Consider the following 22,588-nt stretch of genomic DNA (forward strand, 5'->3'; position numbering starts at 1 on the left):
ATCTCCAAGCTATGAAAATAATTCTGTGTGCGCGCACCTGTGGGTTAGAACACTCATTCTAACCGACACGAGGAAATTATCTCATGAAGACTTTACCTGGTGTGATATTCTTACGAGTGAATCAATGAACACCTTTTGTTTCTCTACTTTGCACTCACAAGACTCATTCTTTCACATTAGTGGTTGTCAACCAGGGGTGATTTTTTCCCCCTCCAGGAGACAACTGCCAGTGTCTGGAGACAGTTTTGGTTGTCACAATTGGGGGAGGGGGTGTTACTGGCACCTAGAGGATAGAGGTGAGGAATACTGCTAATCGTCCTACAATGCACAGGACAGCCCCCACAAAAAAGGACTGTCCCACCCAAAACGGCAGTGGCACTGAGATTCAGAAATTTTTAGATGAGCAATTTACTGTGGCAGTATATCCCCACGAGGTGGCGGTACAGCCTCCTGCTGCCATGTTAAACTCAAACTACAGTAATTCACCCTGAGCAGTTGATTATAATAGCAAATGTATTCTCTTTTTCAAAAAGTACACTTAAATGTTTTTTACATTACAAAAGTGAAATATTCTTTGTGACACATTCAAATAGTATACTGTAGAAGTGTATAAGTAAAAGAAAGGAGTTCCTGAGTTCCCCCTTCAAATCCTACCCTTTAGAATTGATGTGTATCTTTTTAGATTCTTTTCTTGTGCGTGTATATGTACGTATGCATAACTAGTAGTGTACTGCTTTGTTTTTCAACTCACTTATAACTTTCAACATTATACTGTAGACATCTTTAAAAATAATTTAGAGGTATCTCATTTTTTAAATGGATGCATTGTGTTCTGATGTATGGATGTCCTATAATTTCTATATATTCTTATTAATGGGCATTTGGGTTCTTTCCAGTTTTTTTCCTGATACAGGCAATTGAGTGGTCATGCTGCTATTTCTGTAGGATAGATTCCTGGAAATGTGAGAGCTGGGTCAGAGTACATTTAAAATATTGATGAATTGGCTGTACTAGTTTATACTCTAACAGTGTAGCAGAGTGCTTTTTTCTCTTCCTAACATTGGATACTATCAAGATTTTATTTTTAATATATATTTTATTATATTTCATTCTTAATAATGTTGAATGTCTTTTCCTATGTTTATTTTTTCTATGTTTATCAGTTATTCGTAGTTCTTCCATGAATTGCCTATTCATTTCCTTTTTCCATTTTTATTGGATTGCTTTCTTTTTATCAATTTGGAGTAGCTCCTTATACATTTTGCTTATTAATGCTTTGAAGTTTCTTTTTGAATATGGGGTAAGTTAAAGATAACATAGCTAGCCAATTGAACTAACTGTCCTTATTGAATAATTCCTCCCTTTCTCACTGAGTTGAAATATATACATATATGAGTCTGTTTTTGAACTCTGTTCCATCTAATGCTGTGCTAGTTTCACAGTGTTTTATTTATTGTGGCTTGTAGCTGGTTGGTGAAGAAGAATGGAAAGAATGTTAGACAGTGTGTTTTCATGTGCAAAAGCCTAGAGATAGGAGAAAACGGCAAGGGAGTGAAGGAAGGCCAGAGGCTAAGGAAGGAACGAGGACATGAGGAGAAGGGAGAATGAGGGGGAGGGGAATGATGCTGGAGCGCAGATGGGGCTCAGATCATACAAGACCCCATGGGCCATTTTCAAATTTGGATCTTTATTCTTAGAGCCATGGTAAGATTTTAACCAGAGAAGTGACATGATCAGACTTACATTTTTTGAAGCTTTCTTTGGACTTCTGCTTCTGGCTATGATGGAGTAAGTGGTACTAGGCTTGCCCTCCCACCATAAACTGCTGTACAACATGACAAAATAGATGAGACAACTATTTTCAGGCAGTGAACAATAGGTCACACAAAACAACTGATCCCAGACAGAGGGAACCTCATGAGGTGAACCCCATGATCAACCCAACTTTCTGTCTTGGAACTACTCCCAACCATGGCACAGATAGCTGGAATCTGTGTAGAGCACAGTGGTCCCACTGAGTGGAGGATGTGGAGATCGGGGTTCAGAGCAGCGGAAGCAGACAGATAGTGCGGGGTGAGATACAGAGAGGAGGGAGTTGTATAAGAGCGTCCACCTGTACATGGATAGGTCCCTTGTAAGTCGAAGGTTGAGAAGCAAGCTGAATGTGAGCTAGGTGAGATCACTCAAGGGTTACGAGATAGCGGCTACTGTGGGATTGAGAGTAGAACAGTGTCACGGTGGGATCCTGGGACATACAAAGGACACTGGGAAAAACCAAGGAAATCTCAGTAAGTATGGACTTCAGTTAATAATGTATCAATATTAGTTCATTAATTGTGACCAGCTATCATAGAGTAACATAAGATGTTAACAATAGGGGTGTTGTGTACCCCTATGGTAGAAAGATTGAAGGGTCTTATGTACCCCCATTGGGTGTGGGGTATATAGGAACTCTTAAAAAAAGAGTTTGATCTACCATGGTAGAGAATTTATTCTTTCCATAGAAATGATAGAATTCTTAGATGAAGAAGCATTCAAAGAGAAGTCAGCCAAAACGTATAGGAAGAAGAAAGTCATAGATGTGTATCAGGAAGTTAAATATTCTCTCTGGGAAAAAAAAAAAAGCTACTTTTTGCATCTTACACAACTGCACATGTACATTTTTTGCTGGAAAACCATCAGAAGTCCCATTTTGTCACTTAGAATGTTTTAAAGTCATGGACTCGAGATTTGAGATATAATGAAATTAATAATTTTTACTGTTGTTGTCAAGTACATTCTTAAGTGCAACTGGCTTCTTTTTAAAATTTATTTTCAATTTTTGAGTGTGTGGAAAAGTACAATGACTGCTAGCACAGTTTGGTGCCACTGCTTTGATATGTGTGCTGAGGCCCCAGCAGTTTTACTCACTATTGCTCCTGCATCATTGCACAAATGACAATATGGTGAAAAAGGCAAAGAATACTCAAGTATTATCATGAAAATAGTTTTGACCTCACACATCCCTGAAAGGGTCTCAGTGAAGCATCAAGGGTCCGCAGATCATGCTTTTAGAACCACTGGGTTAACAGCAGGTACCTGGAGTTTATGTAAGACGAAGGAAGGCAAGCCTCTACAAATACTTTATGCTTTTAGACTTATCCCATTCATAAGCCTATTAGTTCTGTTCCATCCCACCCACCCCCACCAAGGCAGAGATTATTAGACTGAATAAAAAGCAAGACTTGCTTACATGATGCCTGTAAGAGATGCATTTTGAATATCAAGAGCCAGGTAGGCTGGTAAAAGGATGGGGAAAAGATAATATCAGATAGCCCAAATGTAGAACAAAACCAAATGCTCGTCAGCGGGGTAATGGGTAAACACGGTTGGCTGTAGAAATAGCAAGGATGCTACTCAGCAATGAAAACAACAGGCTACTAATACGCACCATGACATGGGTGAATCTCATACATGTTTTATTGAGTGAAATAAGCCAGACACAGTAGTGCCTACTGTATGTTTCCATTTATATAACGTTCCAGAACAAGCAAAACGAATTTATAATGATGAAAATCAGATTCTTAGTTGCCTGGAACCAGGCATGGTAGAAAGATTGAATAAGAGGGCATGAGGGAGCTTCCTGGGTGCTACAAATATTCTCTATCTTGATTGGGTGGTGGTTACCAGAATGGAGTTATTTGTCAAAACTCATTCACCTGGACACTTAAAATAGGTGAATTTTATTGCATGTAAATTATACCTCAATAAAATTGAGGTAAAAAAGCTTTCTCTGAGGGTGGGTATCCTAACATTTTGGGAGGCCAAGGCAAAAGGATCACTTGAGACCAAGAGTTCGAGTCTAACTTGGGCAATATAGTGAGACCCTATCTCTAAAAAAGAAAAATAAGTACATAAATGAAAAGCTTTCTCTGGATGCAGAATGGAGAATGGATTGGCAGAAGCAATGAATAGATGTAATTTTTGTATTTTTAGTAGAGACGGGGCTTCACCATGTTAGCCAGGATGGTCTCGATCTCCTGACTTTGTGATCTGCCCACCTTAGCCTCCCAAAGTGCTGGGATTACAGGTGTGAGCCACTGCGCCTGGCCCCTCTGTGTTCTTTTGAGCATTCTTGCTGCTTTGCTTCCTGAGTTTCTGACTCCTCATGGAGAAAGAGGCTAGTTTTCCAAATATTTCTGACTCCTCATGGAGAAAGAGGCTAGTTTTCCAAATATCTCTTTTAAGAGCTGAGGACACTCCATCAATGTTCTTTTCATACATCATCAGCTTAAATTTGCAAAGACTTCTTTATCCCTGAAATAGTTACCACTGGCCGGCAGGCTGTAGTAACCAAGTCTGGTGCAGATAAACAGAGCCCATCCTGGGAGCTGGAGTGCATGGATGTTGGAGGGTCATGTTTTCTAAACTGTGGAAGAAAAAACAGAAAGCTATATTCTTCCAGGAGGTATTTAGAACAGAGGTTGAGTTTGGGATTCAGATGCCTGGGCCTGTGTAGTGCACTTGTGGGGCACCCCAGCAGGGGCCTCCTAATAGAAAACGCATCCTGAGAGAAGGAGTTAAGTATAAGCTTAGCTACACCTCAGAATTTCAGGGTCAGAGTGGGAAAGTGGTTCTAAGTAGGCCAGAATCTGTCACTAGGATCTTCTCTCAAGCCAGCTTCCGTGGCATCATGGAGCTGAAGCGAGAAAAGGCTCTCTGAGTAAAAAGAGAATGAGCAATTTCCGTAACATTGGAGGGACACATTGTACCGGGCATCCTTGCTCTGGGCTTCATCTCACAAACAGAATATATTATACCTCATTACCAGGCAACCTGGGCACCATTTGGACTGCAGGGCATCAGAGGCAGCAATGGTAGGAGAAGAAGGTGCCTAGTGGAAGACAGTGCTCCAGGGACTCCAAGAAACGCTGAGAGGAGGGGTCGGGCAGGTCCAAGACCCTTGCTTTTAGTACATAGGGAAAGAAGCTGCGAAATATGAATGTTACCTATAAATGTGACAGGCTTCTGGGGAAGTTGGGGTTTCTTACATTTTAGAGAGAGGAGGGTGATCCTTGGCCAGTGCCTTGTCTCACAGCTTAAGAGAACTCACTGGAAGGAGCCTTCAGCTTCTCAAATCCTGCTGTGTTTGTGCCCATAATATGATTAGCATGCAAGTTTCTTTGCATTTGCACGATGTGTTCACTTTCATTTTCTCACAAACCGTAAGGTTTTTGTCAGGTTATTGGAGCAGATATTACATCCCCATTTTAGAGAAGGAAACAGATTCAGAGAGGCAAGCTACTTACCAAGGTCACACAGCTAAAAGGTGCTGGGATCGGGACTCCGACCACTTAACACTTCTAACTCCAGATTTTCTTTCTGACCATAACGGGAGCCCTCTGTAACATATACCATTTACCAAGTCTTCTAATTAATATGCCTGTTTCCTTCCTACTAAAACACTCTTGGCAAGGCAGTGGTTATTTCGCTGTCACGGAGGCAATATGCCCTCTGTGTTCTTTTTTTTTTTTTGTTTTTGTTTTTTTTTGAGACACAGTCTCGCTCTGTGGCCCAGGCTGGAATGCAATGGCGCGATCTCGGCTCACTGCAAGCTCCGCCCCCCGGGTTCACGCCATTCTCCTGCCTCAGCCTCCTGAGTAGCTGGGACTACAGGCGCCCACCACCATGCCCGGCTAATTTTTTGTATTTTCAGTAGACATGGGGTTTCACCGTGTTAGCCAGGATGGTCTCGATCTCCTGACCTTGTGATCTGCCCACCTTAGCCTCCCAAAGTGCTGGGATTACAGGTGTGAGCCACTGCGCCTGGCCCCTCTGTGTTCTTTTGAGCATTCTTGCTGCTTTGCTTCCTGAGTTTATGCACATGCTTGGAGGAGGGCTGCCTCTCATCCCAGGAAACCCACGTACAGATAGGCTTCCTCCACGCAGACAATCGGGGTATAGAAATATGGAGTGTTGAGCCATCTGGTTTTCAGCAGGGAGGTGGAAATCAAAACCATTTGAGCATAGGAGTGTCCCAGGGGAAGTGGAATGAAGAATTGAGCTTCAGTGGCTGCTGAGACATAAGCCATCCATAGAGGATTTGGCTGAGGCCGACTATGTTATTTATAGAGAAACGGGCTGGTCCTCTGGCCCTGGCCACAGCAGTCGAGGGAGGGGCACATTTTTGGCCCTTGAATGAACAATGTTTCTTCCTTCTTTTGTTGAGGGATCTAGGTCAGCCGTCCTTACTTATTGTTTAAAAAAAAGAAAAAACAAACCTCTCAGTAAATATTGGGAAGGTGAAGGGTGGAGGGGATGATTTCTTGAGATTCCTTCCAACACTGAAGGGCTATACCTCACTAGTAAAAGCAAGAGGACCCTCACCCCCACCCTGTAACTTGTTGCTACCTGAAGGTGTCTGTCTGCTTGCCTACCTGTTGTGCTCCTGTCCAGCAAGCCCGGCCCGCCCCGCCCTGGCCATTGGCCTTGCTGAGCTGCTGAGCTGCTTCCCTCAGTGCCCTGGAGGTGTTCACACCTGGCCTGAGATAAGTCTGCCCTTTTCAAAGGTGAGTACTGAGTACGGCTCCCTGGAATGTGTGGTATCCCAGCAAATAGCAAGATTAGAGGTGCCCATTTTGACTGGGAGCTGGACAGCTGCCCAAGTTCTAGAAAACCAACCATGCTGAAACAACAATTGGCTCAGGGCCTCAGGGGAGCCGGCCTGGGAAACCATCTCCTGTCCCAGGACAAGAGAACTTTTGTTACAGATTTTTTAAAGATTCACTTCATTTATTATGTGTAGGTTGTTTTGACATTTTTAGGCAAAACCCATAAAGGTAATTAGAGTTAGATTTGTGTGATTATTTGGGTTTCATACCAATGTTAGAGTAATTACAGAGGTTGATACGGAGATTCAACAAAGCATCGTTCAAATGTGCTATGTGCCGCATAAAATGTCACGCCCTGGCGTCTGGAATTTACTGAAGGTCATTTGAGATGTGGTCAAATTCTTGAGCTCTCCATTTCCAGGGCATTGCAGACTCCCCCACGTAGGTTTCTAGGTGGTCCAGCTGCTAATTCTGGCCTTGTAAGCTTGGGTGGTCTGAGAAGTGATCAAAGTGGTGCCTGTGTACCACAGCCACACCTCACTGGAAGACAAAAGAGAACCCTAGAACTGCCCAGGACTAGACCTTCAGAGGCTTAGGGAAGAAATGACTGTGCTGCACCTCCTTAATTGGCAGATGTCTGTGGCTGAGGGCACAGTTGAAGCTAACTTCGGTGTTTTCTTCATCCAGTAGTGGGGTCCTTCAGGCTGTGTGCAGGGTACTGAGCTGGCAGTCTCGTCTTCTGTACCAACAGGTGTGTCCTCCTGTCTTTGTGAAGGGAAGGCACATGCAGTGCCCTGGGACAGCCCCTCCTTCTTGGGGAGGAGCCGTCACTACAACAATCGTGTTCTGAGACTAGGAGCAACAGCCCTTAGTGTCTGTAATCCGTGGTTCTTCTCACCTTTATTTTGTTCCTTTGTTAGTGGTAATTAATTACCAAAGTGATCCAAGAGGCCATCTTATTTTAGGAGAAAGACAGGGCTGGAGACCAGTTTGCTGGTAGTGACCCCAAACCAGAAAGTTCACTGGGTCCGCACCTCTAGGTAAGCCAGGAAAATTCTGGGCTGGTTTCTAGAGGAGTGATGCGACTTCCAGCTCAGTGGTTCTCAGACTTTGAGATTTTACGAGAAAAATTGCAGAGTGAATTTGGAGGACTGACTTAGATGTCACTGTTCCAGACATTCCCAATCCTACACTCATTGCTATTATTTCAGAAGAGATAAGACCTTTAATTCCAGAAAAGGGGGAAGGACACAAGCTCAATAAAGTACAGTCCCATAAATCAATCAAATTCATGGTTACGATCAGTTTATTATATTATTTTTATTTTTCTCAGTCTGATGGGCTGATTTGTCTTGAAGTCTGGTGGACAAATATTACCTGTGTTTGTGAATCATAGCTCTGCGTGACTCAGCAGAGACACAAATGAAGAAAAAAGTCCAGTGAGATTTTTGAAGAGACAAATTAAAGGCTGTTTTTACTTAGCGAAAAAAAAAAGCTTGGATAGCTTTTTTAGCCAGGAACTGCAAGAGAGAGTCTTTGGGTTAAGAAAGCTCTTCTTACTTGAGTTAACCTAGAGTCCTGCGAGTGATGGCCTTAAACCCCTAAACCAGGAGGGGACCTGTTGGCAGGCATTACTTACATCCTCTCAGAGGACATAACTTTCAGTTTGTCCATTGGTGGGATTATTTGTCACAGACTCAACAGGGTGAAAGATGAATAATTACCTGCCTACTACCAATTGCCTACCACATCTCTTGGTAGCATTTGAGTCATCCGAATTCTGGGTGGGGATTCCTCCCTCAATTCCAGAAAGGAATCCTGAACCACACTTTGACCTCACATTCCTGGTGGTAGGTTTGGTTTAGGAAAACAGAATATCTAGGTGAAGTTACATTTGTTTTATGAAGACAAGAAAGACACTTCATTTTATGCAAGAGAGACTTCATTTTAGCCCCTGAATGCTTGGGGTTAAGAGGAAGCCAGTGATGTCCAGTCAACACCTGATGAACCTGAGACATTTTTTCCACAGGGCATTTAAGCAAGCTGTAGGTAAAATCAGAGAGAGGATTCTCAATTCATAAATTTGGAGGTTGGGATTTGTGTTGAATGCAAACTCCAGGTGTGAGGAAGGAAATTCAGATGCATGCTATGATATGAATGAACCTGGAGGACATTACACCCAGTGAAATAAGCCAGTCACAAAAAGACAAACACTGTATGATTTCACTTCTGTGAAGTGCCTCCGGTAGTCACAATTATAGACAGAAAGTAGAATGGTAGCTTCCAAAGGCTGGAGGGAGAGAGGGAATGAGGAATTATTGGTTAATGGCTACAGTTTCAGTTTTGCAAGATGAAAAGGTTGTGGAGATAGATGGTGCTGATGACTGCACAACAATGTGAATGTACTTAAAGCCACCGAACCGTACACTTAAAATGGTTATAATGAGCCAGGCACAGTGGTGTGCACCTGTAATCCCAGCTACTTGGGAGGTTGAGACGGGAGGATCACTTGAGCTCAGGAGTTCAAGGCTGCCGTGAGCTATGATCGCACCACTGCAATCTAGCCTGGGTGACAGAGGGAGACCCCATCTCAAAAACAAGCAAACAAACAACCCAGCCTGAGCAACATAACAAGATCCTGTCTTTTAATAAAAACAGTTAAGATGGTAAATTTTATGTTTTTTGTATTTTATGTTAGGTGTATTTATGTGTATTTTATCACAATTAAAAATAAAAATAAATCCAGGTGTGGGTGGTGACCATAGGGTAGGTGGCAAGCATTCAGAAGCTAGATGCAGTGGCTCACACTTGTAATCCCAGCACTTTGGGAGGTTGTGAAGGGAGGATTGCACGAGCTCAGGAGTTTGAAACTCGCCTGGGCAACATAGTGAGACCCCATCTCCACAAAATTTTAAAAATTTATAAATTAGCCAAGTGTGGTAGAGGACTTGTAGTCCTAGCTACTTGGGAGGCTGAGGGCTGAGGTGGGAGGATTGCTTGAGCCTGGGAGGTTGAGGCTGCAGTGAGCTGTGATTACACCACTACGTTACAGCCTGGGAGACAAAGTTTTGAGATCCTGTTTCAAAAAACAAAAACAAAACCAACCAAACAAAAAACAAAAACAAAAAGCATTCAGAGGTAGAACATTCTGAGAATGACAGAGTTGGGGTAGAGGAGAGGCTGGGAGCCAGAAGCGTAAATCTGCCGCTAAGGGAAATGACCGAGAGGCTGTGGAAGACAGCCAGGAAGAGAGGAGGGGTGGTCTTTTGGGGCACATACGGGGAGCAGGTTTTGCAAAGGGGCTGGGGAGGGGCAATGGTCTAGATGTTGTGATGGGAGCTGAGGGGGACTTCCCTACCACCTAGGCATAGGAGATGAGAGAAGGAGCTACACGGGTTGAGAGGTGGCAGGAGAAATTGTCTTTGGGGGACATTCAAATTTTGGTTAAGACAACGGGCAAAGCAGAATCCAAGGAGAGACAGAATATCAAGATGCCCCAGGGCTGCTTGGGAGCAAAGCGGGGTGGTGGCTGTAGAGCCTTTGAAGCAATAGGGAATTTGAGTTCAGAAGAATCATGTGACTTTCTAGCCTCAATATTTGGGTGCCGGGGGTTTGAGCATGGGCATTTGAGGCTTGATGGGATGTGTCACAGTCCCTGGAAGCAGGATCAGAGCTTGGGCCTAGTGGTGTTCTGCTTCGAGGGTTGGCATTAGAGGGGACTTAGAAGTTGTGGTGAATTCTGTGGTCCCAGAGGGCTGGAGACGAGCCTCCAGAGGGGCCACCACTCCCAATCCCATGCCCCTGCCAGACATCCCAGCCTGAGCATGATGCCATCTCCCAGTGAGCTCAGACATTCTCTTAGACCCTGCCACAACAAAATTCCTCAGAGAGCCAAACTAGAAATCGATTTACCAGCCTTGACTTAGGACAACATACTCATTTCATGGACAAGGAAACTAAGGTTAAGAGAGGACACGGGCTGGGCATGGTGGCTCACACCTGTAATCCCAGCACTTTGGGAGGCCAAGGCGGCAGATCACGAGGTCAGGAGATTGAGACCATCCTGGCTAACACGGTAAAACCCTGTCTCTACTAAAAATACAAAAAATTAACCAGGCGTGGTGGTGGGTGCATGCAGTCCCAGCTTACTCGGGAGGCTGAGGCAGGAGAATGGTGTGAACCCGGGAGGCAAAGCTTTCAGTGAGCCGACGCGCCACTGCACTCCGGCCTGGGCGACAGAGTGACACTCCGTCTCAAAAAAAAAAAAAAAAAAAAAAAAAAGAGGGGACAAATGATTGGTGCAGGCCAGGCCTGGGCCCACATTCCCATTTCCTGTTTTCCACACAGCTGTGGAATGTCTGCTAGCTCAGCACTTCAGTGGGGCATTGATGAAGGGCTGAGCTCTCCCATGAACTGCTCTAAAAGGGTTAGCCATAGAGAAGCAGGTATGAAACAATTCATGAGAGAAGAAAGGGTGGGAATGAGATAGGGAGGGAAAGAATGAGGAAGAAGTGAGCCACGTGGAAACCCAAGCAGACTCTATGCCTTCTGATTTCTACTGAAGCTGTAGAAAGGGCCAGGCAGGGCAACTACCTTTTCTTCCCCCTTCTTGGAGAGATCAGAGGCCCTGTGGCATGCAGGTGGACCAGTTTGGCCTCCAGTACCAGGTCACTCTGAAAAGGGGATTAAAAGTTAAGCACACCTGTCCATTAATACTGGAGAAAACACTGACAATGGTCTGGACTGGGAGAAGCCAGTCCTGGCTGGAGACGTGAAAACCATGGAATTAAATTCCAGAACTCTGACAGAAGCCTGTGTGACTTTATGTGGTCTGAAAAGCTACATTTTTTTTTTTTTTTCAATTTTTAAAAACCCAAAATATAAGGACTTCAATGACGGGACAGCCATTCATCTTTCTGCATCTCATAGTGCTCTGGGACACTTAAGGAATCAGAGAGACTGAGGGGTTGAGGAGGATACTTATTTATTATTTAGGTGCAGTGGCCCAGTCAGATTAACATCCAAAAAGACTGAGCCTCGAACAAAGAGTCCAGTTACCTTTTAAGCATTTTGTGGGGTGTGGGGAGATCTGTGCAGGGGGAAGCATATTACAGATGCAAGAAACAAAGACAGTTATTCAATTAAGACATGCATTACATAATTTACTCTTCAAGGAAAAAACATGTTTTACAACTTGAGTTTATCTGCCTAGTGACCTTGTAGCTGCACAGTTGGAGAAACAGGGTCTTCACAATGCCTGGGAAAGGGAGAGATAAGGCTCACTGGCCACAGAAAAACAGGCAGTTCATTTTTAAAGGACTTCAGCTCTTTCTCTTCCTCAAGGGGAATTGGGTTTTCTTACATACAATGAGTTTTTTGTTATACATTCTTGAATTTATTTTAATTCCTGTTCCAATAGAACTGGACCTGAGGCAGCTAGGAATAGGATGCATGTTTCTGACCCTGGCCAGGATCAGAAAGAAGGAAACCTCTCCTGAGGGTCTTCAGCAGTGGAAGAGGGCAGTCAGGACAGGGACAGTAAGGAAACATTACATCACTAAAAACAGCTACTTATGCATATTCTATGCATGGTTGAAAATAAACAGCACTGCGTCTGGAATGAATTTATAAAGTCTTCTGTGCCTTCCAACTCTTGAGTAGTCACTAGGTCTCTTGGATTTCTGAAAAGTCCTAGTCAGTGACAAGAAGCATCCCTGTGTTTATCTAGTTTGATCCAAATCCTGTAGAACTCACCCCAGAGGTGCAGAGCCATAGGGAGTGTAATATCTTGGAACCATCCTAATGCCTAATCCCTGGGGCTAGCTGGATCTGACCCCTCCCCCTCCGTCCAATCTCTCTCTCTCTTCCATTCGCCTTCCAAATCCATTTGAGTTCAAATGTATCTGATTAAATCTGGGGAAAACTGTAGAAAGCTCTAGGATACAGAATTTGGGGTCCAGGTACCCTGGAACCATCCTGGATTCCTTTGTATCCATTTGCAAACTCTGGGTACACTGTGTATCCCCATCCAGGGGTCATGCCTCACAGCTCCTTTCTTCTAAGGAACTAGAGGCTTCCAGTCTCATGCCCTGACCATGTGTTATGGGCTGAATTGCATCTCTTTCTTCTACAAATGTGTATGTTGAAATCCTTGCCCTTAGTACCTCAGATGTGACTGTATTTGGAGAGAAAGTCTTTAAACAGGCAATTGAGGGTGGGCCATAATCTAGTCTCACTGGTGTCCTTAAGAGGAGATTAGGACACAGATGTGTACAAAGGGAAGACCATGGAAGACACGGGAGAAGCCACCTGCAAGCCAAGGAGAGAGGCCTCAGAAGAAATCAGCCCTGCCAATGACTTGATCCAGCTTCTAGAACTGTGAGGAAATGAATTTCTGTTGTTGAAGCCAGCCAGTGTGTGGTTCTTTGCTATGGAAGCCCTGGCAAACTCATACACCATGTGTCTTAGTGTGTTTGTGTTGCTGTAAAGGAATACATGAGGGAGTGGGGGTAACATATAAAGAAAAGAGATCTTTTGGCTTTTTGCCAGGCTGTACAAGAAGCATGGTGCTGGCATCTGCTTCTGGTGAGGGCCTCAGGCCGCTTCCATCCTCAGTGGAAAGGGTAGGGGAGCTGGAGTGGGCAGGTCACATGGAGAGAGAGGAAGCAAGAGAGGGGGTGATGCCAGGCTCTTTTTAACCATCAGATCTCGTGGCAGCTAATATTAATAGAACGAGAACTCACTCATCACTGTGGGGATGGCACTGAGCCATTCATGAGGGATCCACCCCCATGACCCAAACACCTCTCACCAGGCCCCACCTCCAGTATTGGGGATCAAATCTCAACATGAGGTTTGTGGGAACAAATGTTCCAACTATAACACCATGTCTAGGAACGTTTTGTTAAGTGGGCAAAAGGGCTATTAACCTGAAGGGGCTGAATGGAGCATTCTGTGGAAGAAGACAAGTCTTCCCTGACCCTCCTGATCTCCACTGAGTACTCTCATGACGTTCATCTTCTGGAGTGCGACGGACATTACTGGAATGTTCAGGAAGATAATATGGAAAGGTCAGCATCAGAAGCATGCATCCTGGCTGGGCACGGTGGCTCATACCTGTAATCCAAGCACTTTGGGAGGCGGAGGCAGGCAGATCACCTGAGATCAAGGGTTCGAGACCAGCCTGGCCAACACAGAAACACTGTCTCTACTAATAATACAAAAATGAGCCAGGTGTGGTGGTGGGCGCCTGTAATCCCAGCTACTCAGGAAGCTGAGGCAGGAGAATCGCTTGAACCCAGGAGGCAGAGGTTGCAGTGAGCCAAGATCGCACCACTGCACTCCAGCCTGGGTGACAGAGTGAGACTCTGTCTCAAAAAAAAGAAAAGGAACATGCATCCTATTACTAGCTGCCTCATGTCCAGTTCTATGAGATGGGAGTAGATGAATGGCTGTCCTGGTGTTGAAGTCCTTACGTTTTACATCTCTTTAAAAAAATGAAAACGAAAGGCCTGATGCAGTGGCTCACGCCTGTAATCCCAGCACTTTGGAAGGCCAAAGTGGGTGGATCACGAGGTCAGGAGATCCAGACAATCCTGGCTAACACAGTGAAACCCCGTCTCTACTAAAAATACTAAAAATACAAAAAATTAGCCAGGCGTGGTGGCGGGCGCCTGTAGTCCTAGCTACTTGGGAGGCTGAGGCAGGAGAATGGTGTGAACCTGGGAGACGGAGCTTGCAGTGAGCCGAGATCACGCCACTGCACTCCAGCCTGGGTGACAGAGCGAGACTCCATCTCATAAATAAATAAATAAATAGGCCGGGCGCAGTGGCTCACGCCTGTAATCCCAGCACTTTGGGAGGTTGAGGCGGGCGGATCACAAGGTCAGGAGATCAAGACCATCTGGTGAACACGGTGAAACCCTGTCTCTCCTAAAAATACAAAAAATTAGCCGGGTGTGGTGGCGGGTGCCTGTAGTCCCAGCTACTCGGGAGGCTGAGGCAGGAAAATGGTGTGAACCCAGGAGGCGGAGCTTGCAGTAAGCCGAGATTGCGCCCCTGCACTCCAGACTGGACGACAGAGCCAGACTCTGTCTCAAAAATTAAATAAATAAATAAATAAAATAAAATGAAAACAAAAATATGTAGCTTGTCAGACCACACAAAGGCACATAGGCTTATAACAGAGCTCAGGAATCTCCAGTCCTTTCTGGAGCAGGCACAGAGACACGTGGTCTTCAGCAGAGCCTATAGGGTACAGATGATTCACATGAGAAGTTTCAGGGCTGGACCTGGGGAGGAAGCCTGAGCCTGAGCCGGCTGTCCTGAGCCTGAGTAATCTAGCTGCGTTGTCGTCATCCATCTGGCTGCCATCCAATGCCAGGACACAGTAATGAGAGACTGAGCTTCCTCTGGGAGGGAGGAAACAGTTAAAATCTTGCAGCAGCTGCAATCATCTAGGCGTGGTTCTCTTGTCTGACTTGGGCTGCACAGATCCTGGGCCAAGGGACAGAAGAAAGACAGCCCAGGAGCAGAGCCTCCCAGATGGCTGAATTGGATCTGATGGCTCCAAGGCCACTGCCCAGGGCCACTGCTCAGCCCCCAGCCCTCCTCAGCCTGGACTCTGTGTCGGCCAGCCCAGTGGAAGAAGAGGACATGGGCTCCTCAGAGAAGCTTGGCGGGGAGACAGAGGAACAGGACAGTGACTCTGCAGAACAGGGGGATCCTGCTGGTGAGGGGAAGGAGGTCCTGTGTGACTTCTGCCTTGATAACACCAGAAGAGTGAAGGCGGTGAAGTCCTGTCTAACCTGCATGGTGAATTACTGTGAAGAGCACTTGCAGCCACATCAGGTGAACATCAAACTGCAAAGCCACCTGCTGACCGAACCAGTGAAGGACCACAACTGGCGGTACTGCCCTGCCCACCACAGCCCACTGTCTGCCTTCTGCTGCCCTGATCAGCAGTGCATCTGCCAGGACTGTTGTCAGGAGCACAGTGGCCACACCATAGTCTCCCTGGATGCAGCCCGCAGGGATAAGGAGGTGAGTGCTTGGGGTCCATTCATCCATTTGGGAGAGGGCTGTGGGGGATGGTATGCCTGGCTGGCTGCAGCTGCTGGGTCCACTGACACCACTACTATGCGCTGAGCATACCTGAAAAAGACTTTAGTCTCAGCGTCTGCCTGCTGGGTCAGTGTAAATATACATTGCACTTGGTTTTGGAAACTGTGGAGTAGGTTGCTCTGTCCCCATCTCTGTCCCAATGTCTCTGTGCAATCTCTTGTCTGTGTCGCTGTCTCCTCCTGCTTGCTGGTTTCCTGCTGTGCCTTATACAGCTTTGGGTGGAGGGCGCAGAAGTTGTGGGGCTTAAGACGGTGGTATGTCCGTCTGGCTGGATCTGCATGGCACATCCATTGTCAATTAATGAAATAAAACCTTGGCAAAAATTCAAGAGAAAAGAACAACTCTTTCTCCTAGTTTCTCCTTTTCTCTTTACCCCAAACAAGAGACCAGTAGAACGGGCCCCTCTGGAGATAACAGGAAATCTAAGAGCTTGAAAAGTGCTAAGATAGCAGAGAATTTGAAACTTAGGTCCAGATATAATGTCACAGATGGCTTAGGGAAAATAAAAGTTCCTCACCAGGTGGAGGTATCAGGAGAGACTAAGAAACATCATGCTCATCACCCGTCGTTTTTATTTCCATCAGATAAGGAAACTGTTTCTAGAACAACTCATTTTTCTTTGCCCTAAAGCTAGATCCTGGAGAAGTTCCTGGAAATTGGTTTGGCACTTTATATGCTTTTTTTCTTCTACTTTGACTTTCAACGAACACTTTTAGTTTTCAGTCAGGAAGTGTAGTTAACGTTTGTCCCACATTTCTTACATTCATCATCAAGGAAGTTCCCTGTTGACACTGCGTGCAGACGGCAGACCTATGGCCATTTCTCGGCAAATGTTCCCTGGCATCAAAGGAAAAAGGTTTCTGGGAAAGGGGGTCTACTTGCCAGGGCCCCTCCTCTCTGCCAATCCCTAGACATAGATTTTAGCTGGTGCTAGTGGGATTTTTCTGGAAACCTCTGTATTCCAGATGCCAATGAGTCACCGTTTCCGGCCCGGGAAGCCACTTGCCAAACTGTTTCCAGCGTTTCCAGGGTAGGGAGTGTCCCATCTGGAGGACAGGTAGATGAAGAAATAGATCAAAGGACAACGCTCCATAGAGTTGAGGAAAACAGCCTTCATTGAGTATTGCCATGTGCTAAATGCTTTTTGTGGATTTTCTCACCCAATCTTCAAATAACTATGAAGTTATCTCATATCCTCATTATCTCCACCACACTTGTCCAAGCTCATAGTCGACTAAGTCACAGAGTGAGGAATGGAAGCCTCTGGAAAGTCATCCTACTGGAGAGACATGAAGAAAGGACACAAAAATCACAACGTTATATCTTTTTTTTTGCACCAAAACCTGCCACACATATACAAGAATTTTCTTATTTGTAACTGGAAAAGTGATGCATGACGATGTTAAACAATAATCTCCACCAGCCGGGTGTGGTGGCTCACACCTGTAATCCCCGCACTTTGGGAGGCCGAGGCGGGTGGATCACGAGGTCAGGAGATCGAGACCATCCTGGCCAACACAGTGAAACTCCATCTCTACTAAAAATACAAAAAATTAGCTGGGCATGGTGGCGGCGCCTGTAGTCCCAGCTACTAGGGAGGCTGATGTAGGAGAATCACTTGAACCCGGGAGGTGGAGGTTGCAATGAGCCAATATCAGGCCACTGCACTGCAGCCTGGTGAGAGAGGGAGACTCTGTCTCAAATAATAGTAAGAATAGCAATCTCCACCAAACAGTGCAATCGAATTTACTAGGAAAGGAGGGTCCCCAGTCCATCCCAGATCACCAAACCTCCCTTTTCTCCTCGAAGACTAATACTGTCTACACTTGTTTCCTTGCAGAAACGTTCTATGCCTGTACCAACAGAGACACAATGTAAATTTTAAATATAGGGCACCTAATGTATTACAGAGACGTGGGGTAATTGAAGTTCCGAGCAGGAGGAGTTGTGTAGAGCACACGCAGAACTCTGAATTCAGACGTCCTAGGAGATAAATATCTAAGGTAAAATGAGGACAACTGAGGAATGGGCTTAAGGGCAGTTTGGGGCTGAGAAGCAACATGGCTTTAGATACAGTGCTAAAGCCCCATTCCCCAGATCCCTCTGCTTTCTGGTCTGCTTAAAAGAGCTCTTGTCCTTCCCATCCTGTGTCCTTGTTTTCAGCTCGGAGAGCAAGTTTACTCTGTAAGTGTAGCCACACTCTAGGTGGCTTGTCCAAATCTTAGAAGCCAAAAGGTTTCTTGCAAGGAGCCCAGGAGACCAGCCTAGAAGACACAGTACCTTGACGAGGCTAAAGCCTCCACCAGGATGATTTTGAAAGTCATCAGACATAACTAAGGCTCCGGAAGTCCAGTAGTCCTTTCAGCTAGCCCAGGCCTGCTGTAGTCACTCACTGAAGGTCACTTTGGGTGGTGTGAAGAGCTAATTACTCGGGCAGTCATCCTGTGTATAGGAAACTGCAAACGGCAGGGTCAACCATGAAGACACAAAGTGGCTGAGATCCTGCTTAGGGTCCACAGAACGACTCATTTCTCAGTTAACCAAGTGAGCCCTTTCTGAAGTTCCTATGGTTTCTAGCCACATTGGTGGGCAGACACTGTGTGCTTTGAGAAGTGGGTGTTCTTTGGTTGTCTTTTCTCTCCTGCTGAGCTTCCAGAGCCCAGCTATTTTTCATGGGGACGTCAGCACTTCCCTTTGACCCAGCCCAGCATCTCCAGGCTTTTGTTTTTTTTTTTGTTTTGTTTTGTTTTTTTTTGTTTTTTTTTGACAGAGTCTTGCTCTGTCACCTAGGCTGGAGTGCAGTGGCATGATCTCTGCTCACTGCAAGCTCCGCCTCCTGGGTTCATGCCATTCTCCTGCCTCAGCCTCCCGAGTAGCTGGGATTATAGGCGCCCGCCACCATGCCTGGGTAATTTTTTGTATATTTAGTAGAGACGGGGTTTCACTGTGTTAGCCAGGACGGTCTCGATCTCCTGACCTGGTGTTCCGCCTGCCTCTGCCTCCCGAAGTGCTGGGATTACAGGTGTGAGCCACCACGCCTAGCCGCCCCTTTGGTTTTAAGAGCTGCTGGTCTTGCCTGCTGGCTGCCAAGTCTTCTCACCTTCTCTGAATCTCAGGCTTGCTATGTGGAAATGAGATCGTGTGTGTGTGTGTGTGTGTGTGTGTGTGTGTGTGTGTGTGTGTGTACAGGAAATCTGGACTCCTTCTATGACTGCCTTTCCTGTTTGTTCTGATCCATGAAGCAGGTATGGTTCTTTCGTTTTCCTCAACCATATCAAATGTTACTAAGTGCTTCCTATCGCTAAGTGCTGGGCTGCACTGTCTCGCCTCCAGGAGCTTGGACTTTAATCAGGAAGCCGAGACACATACCCTAACTCCATGGGGTACCAAGAGGCTGGCACAGTGCAATTACTGCACCTGTGGAGCCAACCCTGGGAGCAAGGTCAGGGCAGGGTCCTAAAGCAGGAAGACCTGAGCTGAGCCTTGTCCTCTATAGATCTTTGGAGAGCGTTAATGCCAGGCCACGACACTGAACCTCCGCATCAGTCCCAGAAACTTCAGGGCTGAATGCTGACTGCAGACACGGTCTCCATGGTGAGCAAGAGCCAAGTATCTAGAGCCAAAAGTATCCATGCTCATTTGGGGAGCAGTTAACTGGCATCACTCACAGCCTGTTTGCTGGCAGCCGAAAGGTGGATGATATGTGTATGTGGCCAATTGGGAAAGGAATTACTTGAGCTGGGAGCAGAGGCTCACACCTGTAATCCCAGCACTTTGGGAGGCTGAGGCAGGTGGATCGCCTGAGGTCAGGAGTTCGAGACCAGCCTGACCAACATGGCGAAACCTTGTCTCTACTGAAAAAATACAAAAATTAGGCTGGACACGGTGGCTCACACCTGTAATCCCAGCACTCTGGGAGGCCGAGGCAGGCGGATCACGAGGCCAGGAGATCGCGACCATCCTGGCTAACACGGTGCAACCCCGTCTCTACTAAAAATACAAAAAATTAGCCAGGCATGGTGGCAGGTGCCTGTAGTCCCAGCTACCTGGGAGGCTGAGGCAGGAGAATGGCATGAACCCGGGAGGCAGAGCTTGCAGTGAGCTGAGATCACGCCACTGCACTCCAGCCTGGGAGACAGAGTGAGACTCTGTCTCAAGTAATAATAATAATAATAATAATATTAAGTATTCACATAGTTCAGAGAACTACTGGAAAAGGAAAGCCATGAAGGCATCATTTAAAGAGTTAGAATCCAGCCCTCTGAGATGATGAAAGCTAAGGTATGATCATGTCTGCAACTTACTTTTATATTGTTGGCCCCTGTCTCCCAAAAGGTAAATATGACAAATATTATAAATTTTTGAGTGGGCATGGTGGCTCATGCCTGCGATTCCAGCACTTTGGTGGGCCAAGGTGGGCAGAACACGAGGTCAGGAGATCGAGACCATCCTGGCCAACATAGTGAAACCCCGTCTCTAATAAATACAAAAAAAATTAGCCGAGCATGGTGGTGCATGCCTATAGTCCTAGCTACTTGGGAGGCTGAGACAGGAGAATTGTTTAAATCAGGGAGTCGGAGGTGCAGGGAGCCAAGATCGTGCCACAACACTCCAGCCTGGCAACAGAGTAAGACTCCATCTCAAAATAAATAAATAAATAAGAAGAAGATAATATATTGTCATTTGCAGTTGATAAGACTGTCTACATAGAAAAACCAACTGTTGGCCAGGCACGGTGGCTCACGCCTGTAATCCCAGCACTTTGGGAGGCCGAGGCGGTTGGATCATGAGGCCAGGAGATCGAGACCATCCTGGCTAACATGGTGAATCCCCATCACTACTAAAAATACAAAAAACTAGCCGGGCCTGGTGGTGGGCGCCTGTAGTCCCAGCTACGGGGGAGGCTGAGACAGGAGAATGGCGTGAACCCGGGATGCGGAGCTTGCAGTAAGCTGAAATTGCGCCACTGTACTCCAGCCTGGGCGAGAGAGCGAGATTCTGTCTCAAAAAAAAAAAAAAAAAAAAAAAATTAGCTGGACACAGTGGCAGGCGTCTGTAATCCCAGCTACTCAGGAGGCTGAAGCAGGAGAATTGCTTGAACCTGGGAGGCAGAGTTTGCAGTGAGCCGAGATTGCGCCATTGTGCTCCAGCCTGGGTGACAGCAAGACTCCATCTCAAAAAAAAAAAAAAAAAAAAAAAGAATTTCTTTCAGCCATTTTGAGGAATGCCCAGGACTCAGTATCACGTAACTTGGTTTTTCTTATTCTCCCAGGCTGTATTTTGAGAGGGGGGAGTGTGTGTCTTATGTGACTGAGCTGGCATGTACTATATGTCCTATGGTGAATTCTGACCAGCTGACCGAGGAATGCAGTCAGCGTCCAGGTGAACGCTAGCACTGCCTTCTCTAGAACGGCGAACCCTGCGTGCTTGGAATACAAAGGAAATGGCACAGTCTGGGATTTTCTTCTCTCTTCTCACTCCCCCTGTTCTTCCTATTTTTCATCTCTAACATGACCTGGCCGTCACTCTCTGTGTGCCGCCTTTGCCCTGTAGCAGAAGGAACCCTTCTGTTAGCATATTGATGTAGTCTTGCACCAGATAAGAAGCTAAATGACTTGAATGGCTTGATGAAGCCCATGTGGCCAGCACGTGGCCGGTCACATAATATTCCGGACTCTAAATAGTGTGCCTTTGACACGTTTGTCCATTGTCTTGCTGAAGCAGGCAGAGCTGTCTGTGCCCTGCCTTCCAGAGCTTTCTGTGCTCATGGGCACCACAGTCCTGCCTCTGGGCAGGGCTCACCCTTACCTGAGACGTGTGTGTGGCTGACTTCTTGGGAAACCCTGAAGCCAGAGTCTGAGGCACCCCATCATTTTCTAGGAACAGGAATAACTGGAGAAACAAGTCTTCCAAAGTGGCTCCACCTTTTGAGGTAACTGGGAGTGCCTTTTCTTGGGGTGACTCAGGAAGGTCCCCGATTGTGTGCTTAAGGAGTCCTTTTCTCTCCTTTTATGGTAGTCTGCAAATAGCAGAGAGAAGCCCCTTTCTCTGGATGCTCCCTGGGTGCCTCCTTATGGCCCTGCTGCTGCCGACTGCTTTAACACATTCTTCTGTCCCTGCTGTTTAGATGCCGTGTTGTAGGAGCCTGTTGCTAGGGTGTGTTCTGTTGTGTCTTCCACCACTTTTAAACAAGCAGCTCATGTTCCTTTTCTCTCCCCTGGAATGGATCACTGTGTAAGCCTTTTTCGTAGGTTAAGAATCCAGGATTGCCCCCAAATAGGCCAGACCCACCCCCACTCCCCACTCCCAGGCATCAGGTCTCAGGTATCAAAGGTGAAAGGTCACTGGGGCCCCCTCAGCTCCACTCTGAGTGACCTGGAGCCTGAGCTAACATTTCCTGCCTTCTGCAGTGTCCTGGAGAGATGAGTCCTCTGCCTGCAGCAACTTCCCTCCCCAGGGGGCCTGGAATTCCCCACCTCCGCCGTCTTCAGTGGAGAATGGAGAGACAGTTTATGCCCTCTGAGTTCTATCAGGGCATAATGACTCGCAGCTTTAAATGCAGAGGGAAGCTATTAAAAGCGGTGAAAGCTATTCTTTTTTTTTTTTTCTTTTTCTGTATTGCCCTTATGGAAGTAGGAAAGTGACAGGGTCTTTGAAGTTCACAAAGGCTTAAGTGCGCCTTGGCACACCTCTTGGTGGAAGATGTTTAGTGCATCCCAGGAGGCAAGATTGAAGCTGAGGCCAAAGCAGGCAAACCCGAGGTTCTTGAACAGGCACTTGCCTGGGCTAGAAGGGCTGGCTCTGCCTTCGAATACAGAACATGAATGCAAAGCAGCCATGGTAGCAGGAGTAATAATGATGATGTGACGATGCTG

At 46.3% G+C, this 22,588-nt stretch overlaps 1 protein-coding gene across 3 annotated transcripts in view; it reads left to right on the forward strand.

Moving 5' to 3' along the window:
* Window positions 1-22,588, forward strand: part of TRIM16 (tripartite motif containing 16) — a 53,659-nt gene that overhangs the window by 15,003 nt on the left and 16,068 nt on the right. The window contains exon 1 of one of the 3 annotated variants that reach the window (XM_030922841.1): window positions 14,909-15,632. The exons of 1 other annotated variant lie outside the window; for it this stretch is intronic. In XM_030922841.1, the coding sequence (XP_030778701.1) occupies window positions 15,135-15,632 (498 nt within the window). In that variant the 5' untranslated portion in view covers window positions 14,909-15,134. Of the gene's footprint in view, window positions 1-14,908; window positions 15,633-22,588 lie in introns of those variants that run through there. One more of the 3 variants, XM_030922842.1, reaches the window with a different exon arrangement.

This window comes from Rhinopithecus roxellana, chromosome 19 (assembly GCF_007565055.1).
Source record: "Rhinopithecus roxellana isolate Shanxi Qingling chromosome 19, ASM756505v1, whole genome shotgun sequence".
Classification (NCBI taxonomy): Eukaryota; Metazoa; Chordata; class Mammalia; order Primates; family Cercopithecidae; genus Rhinopithecus; species Rhinopithecus roxellana.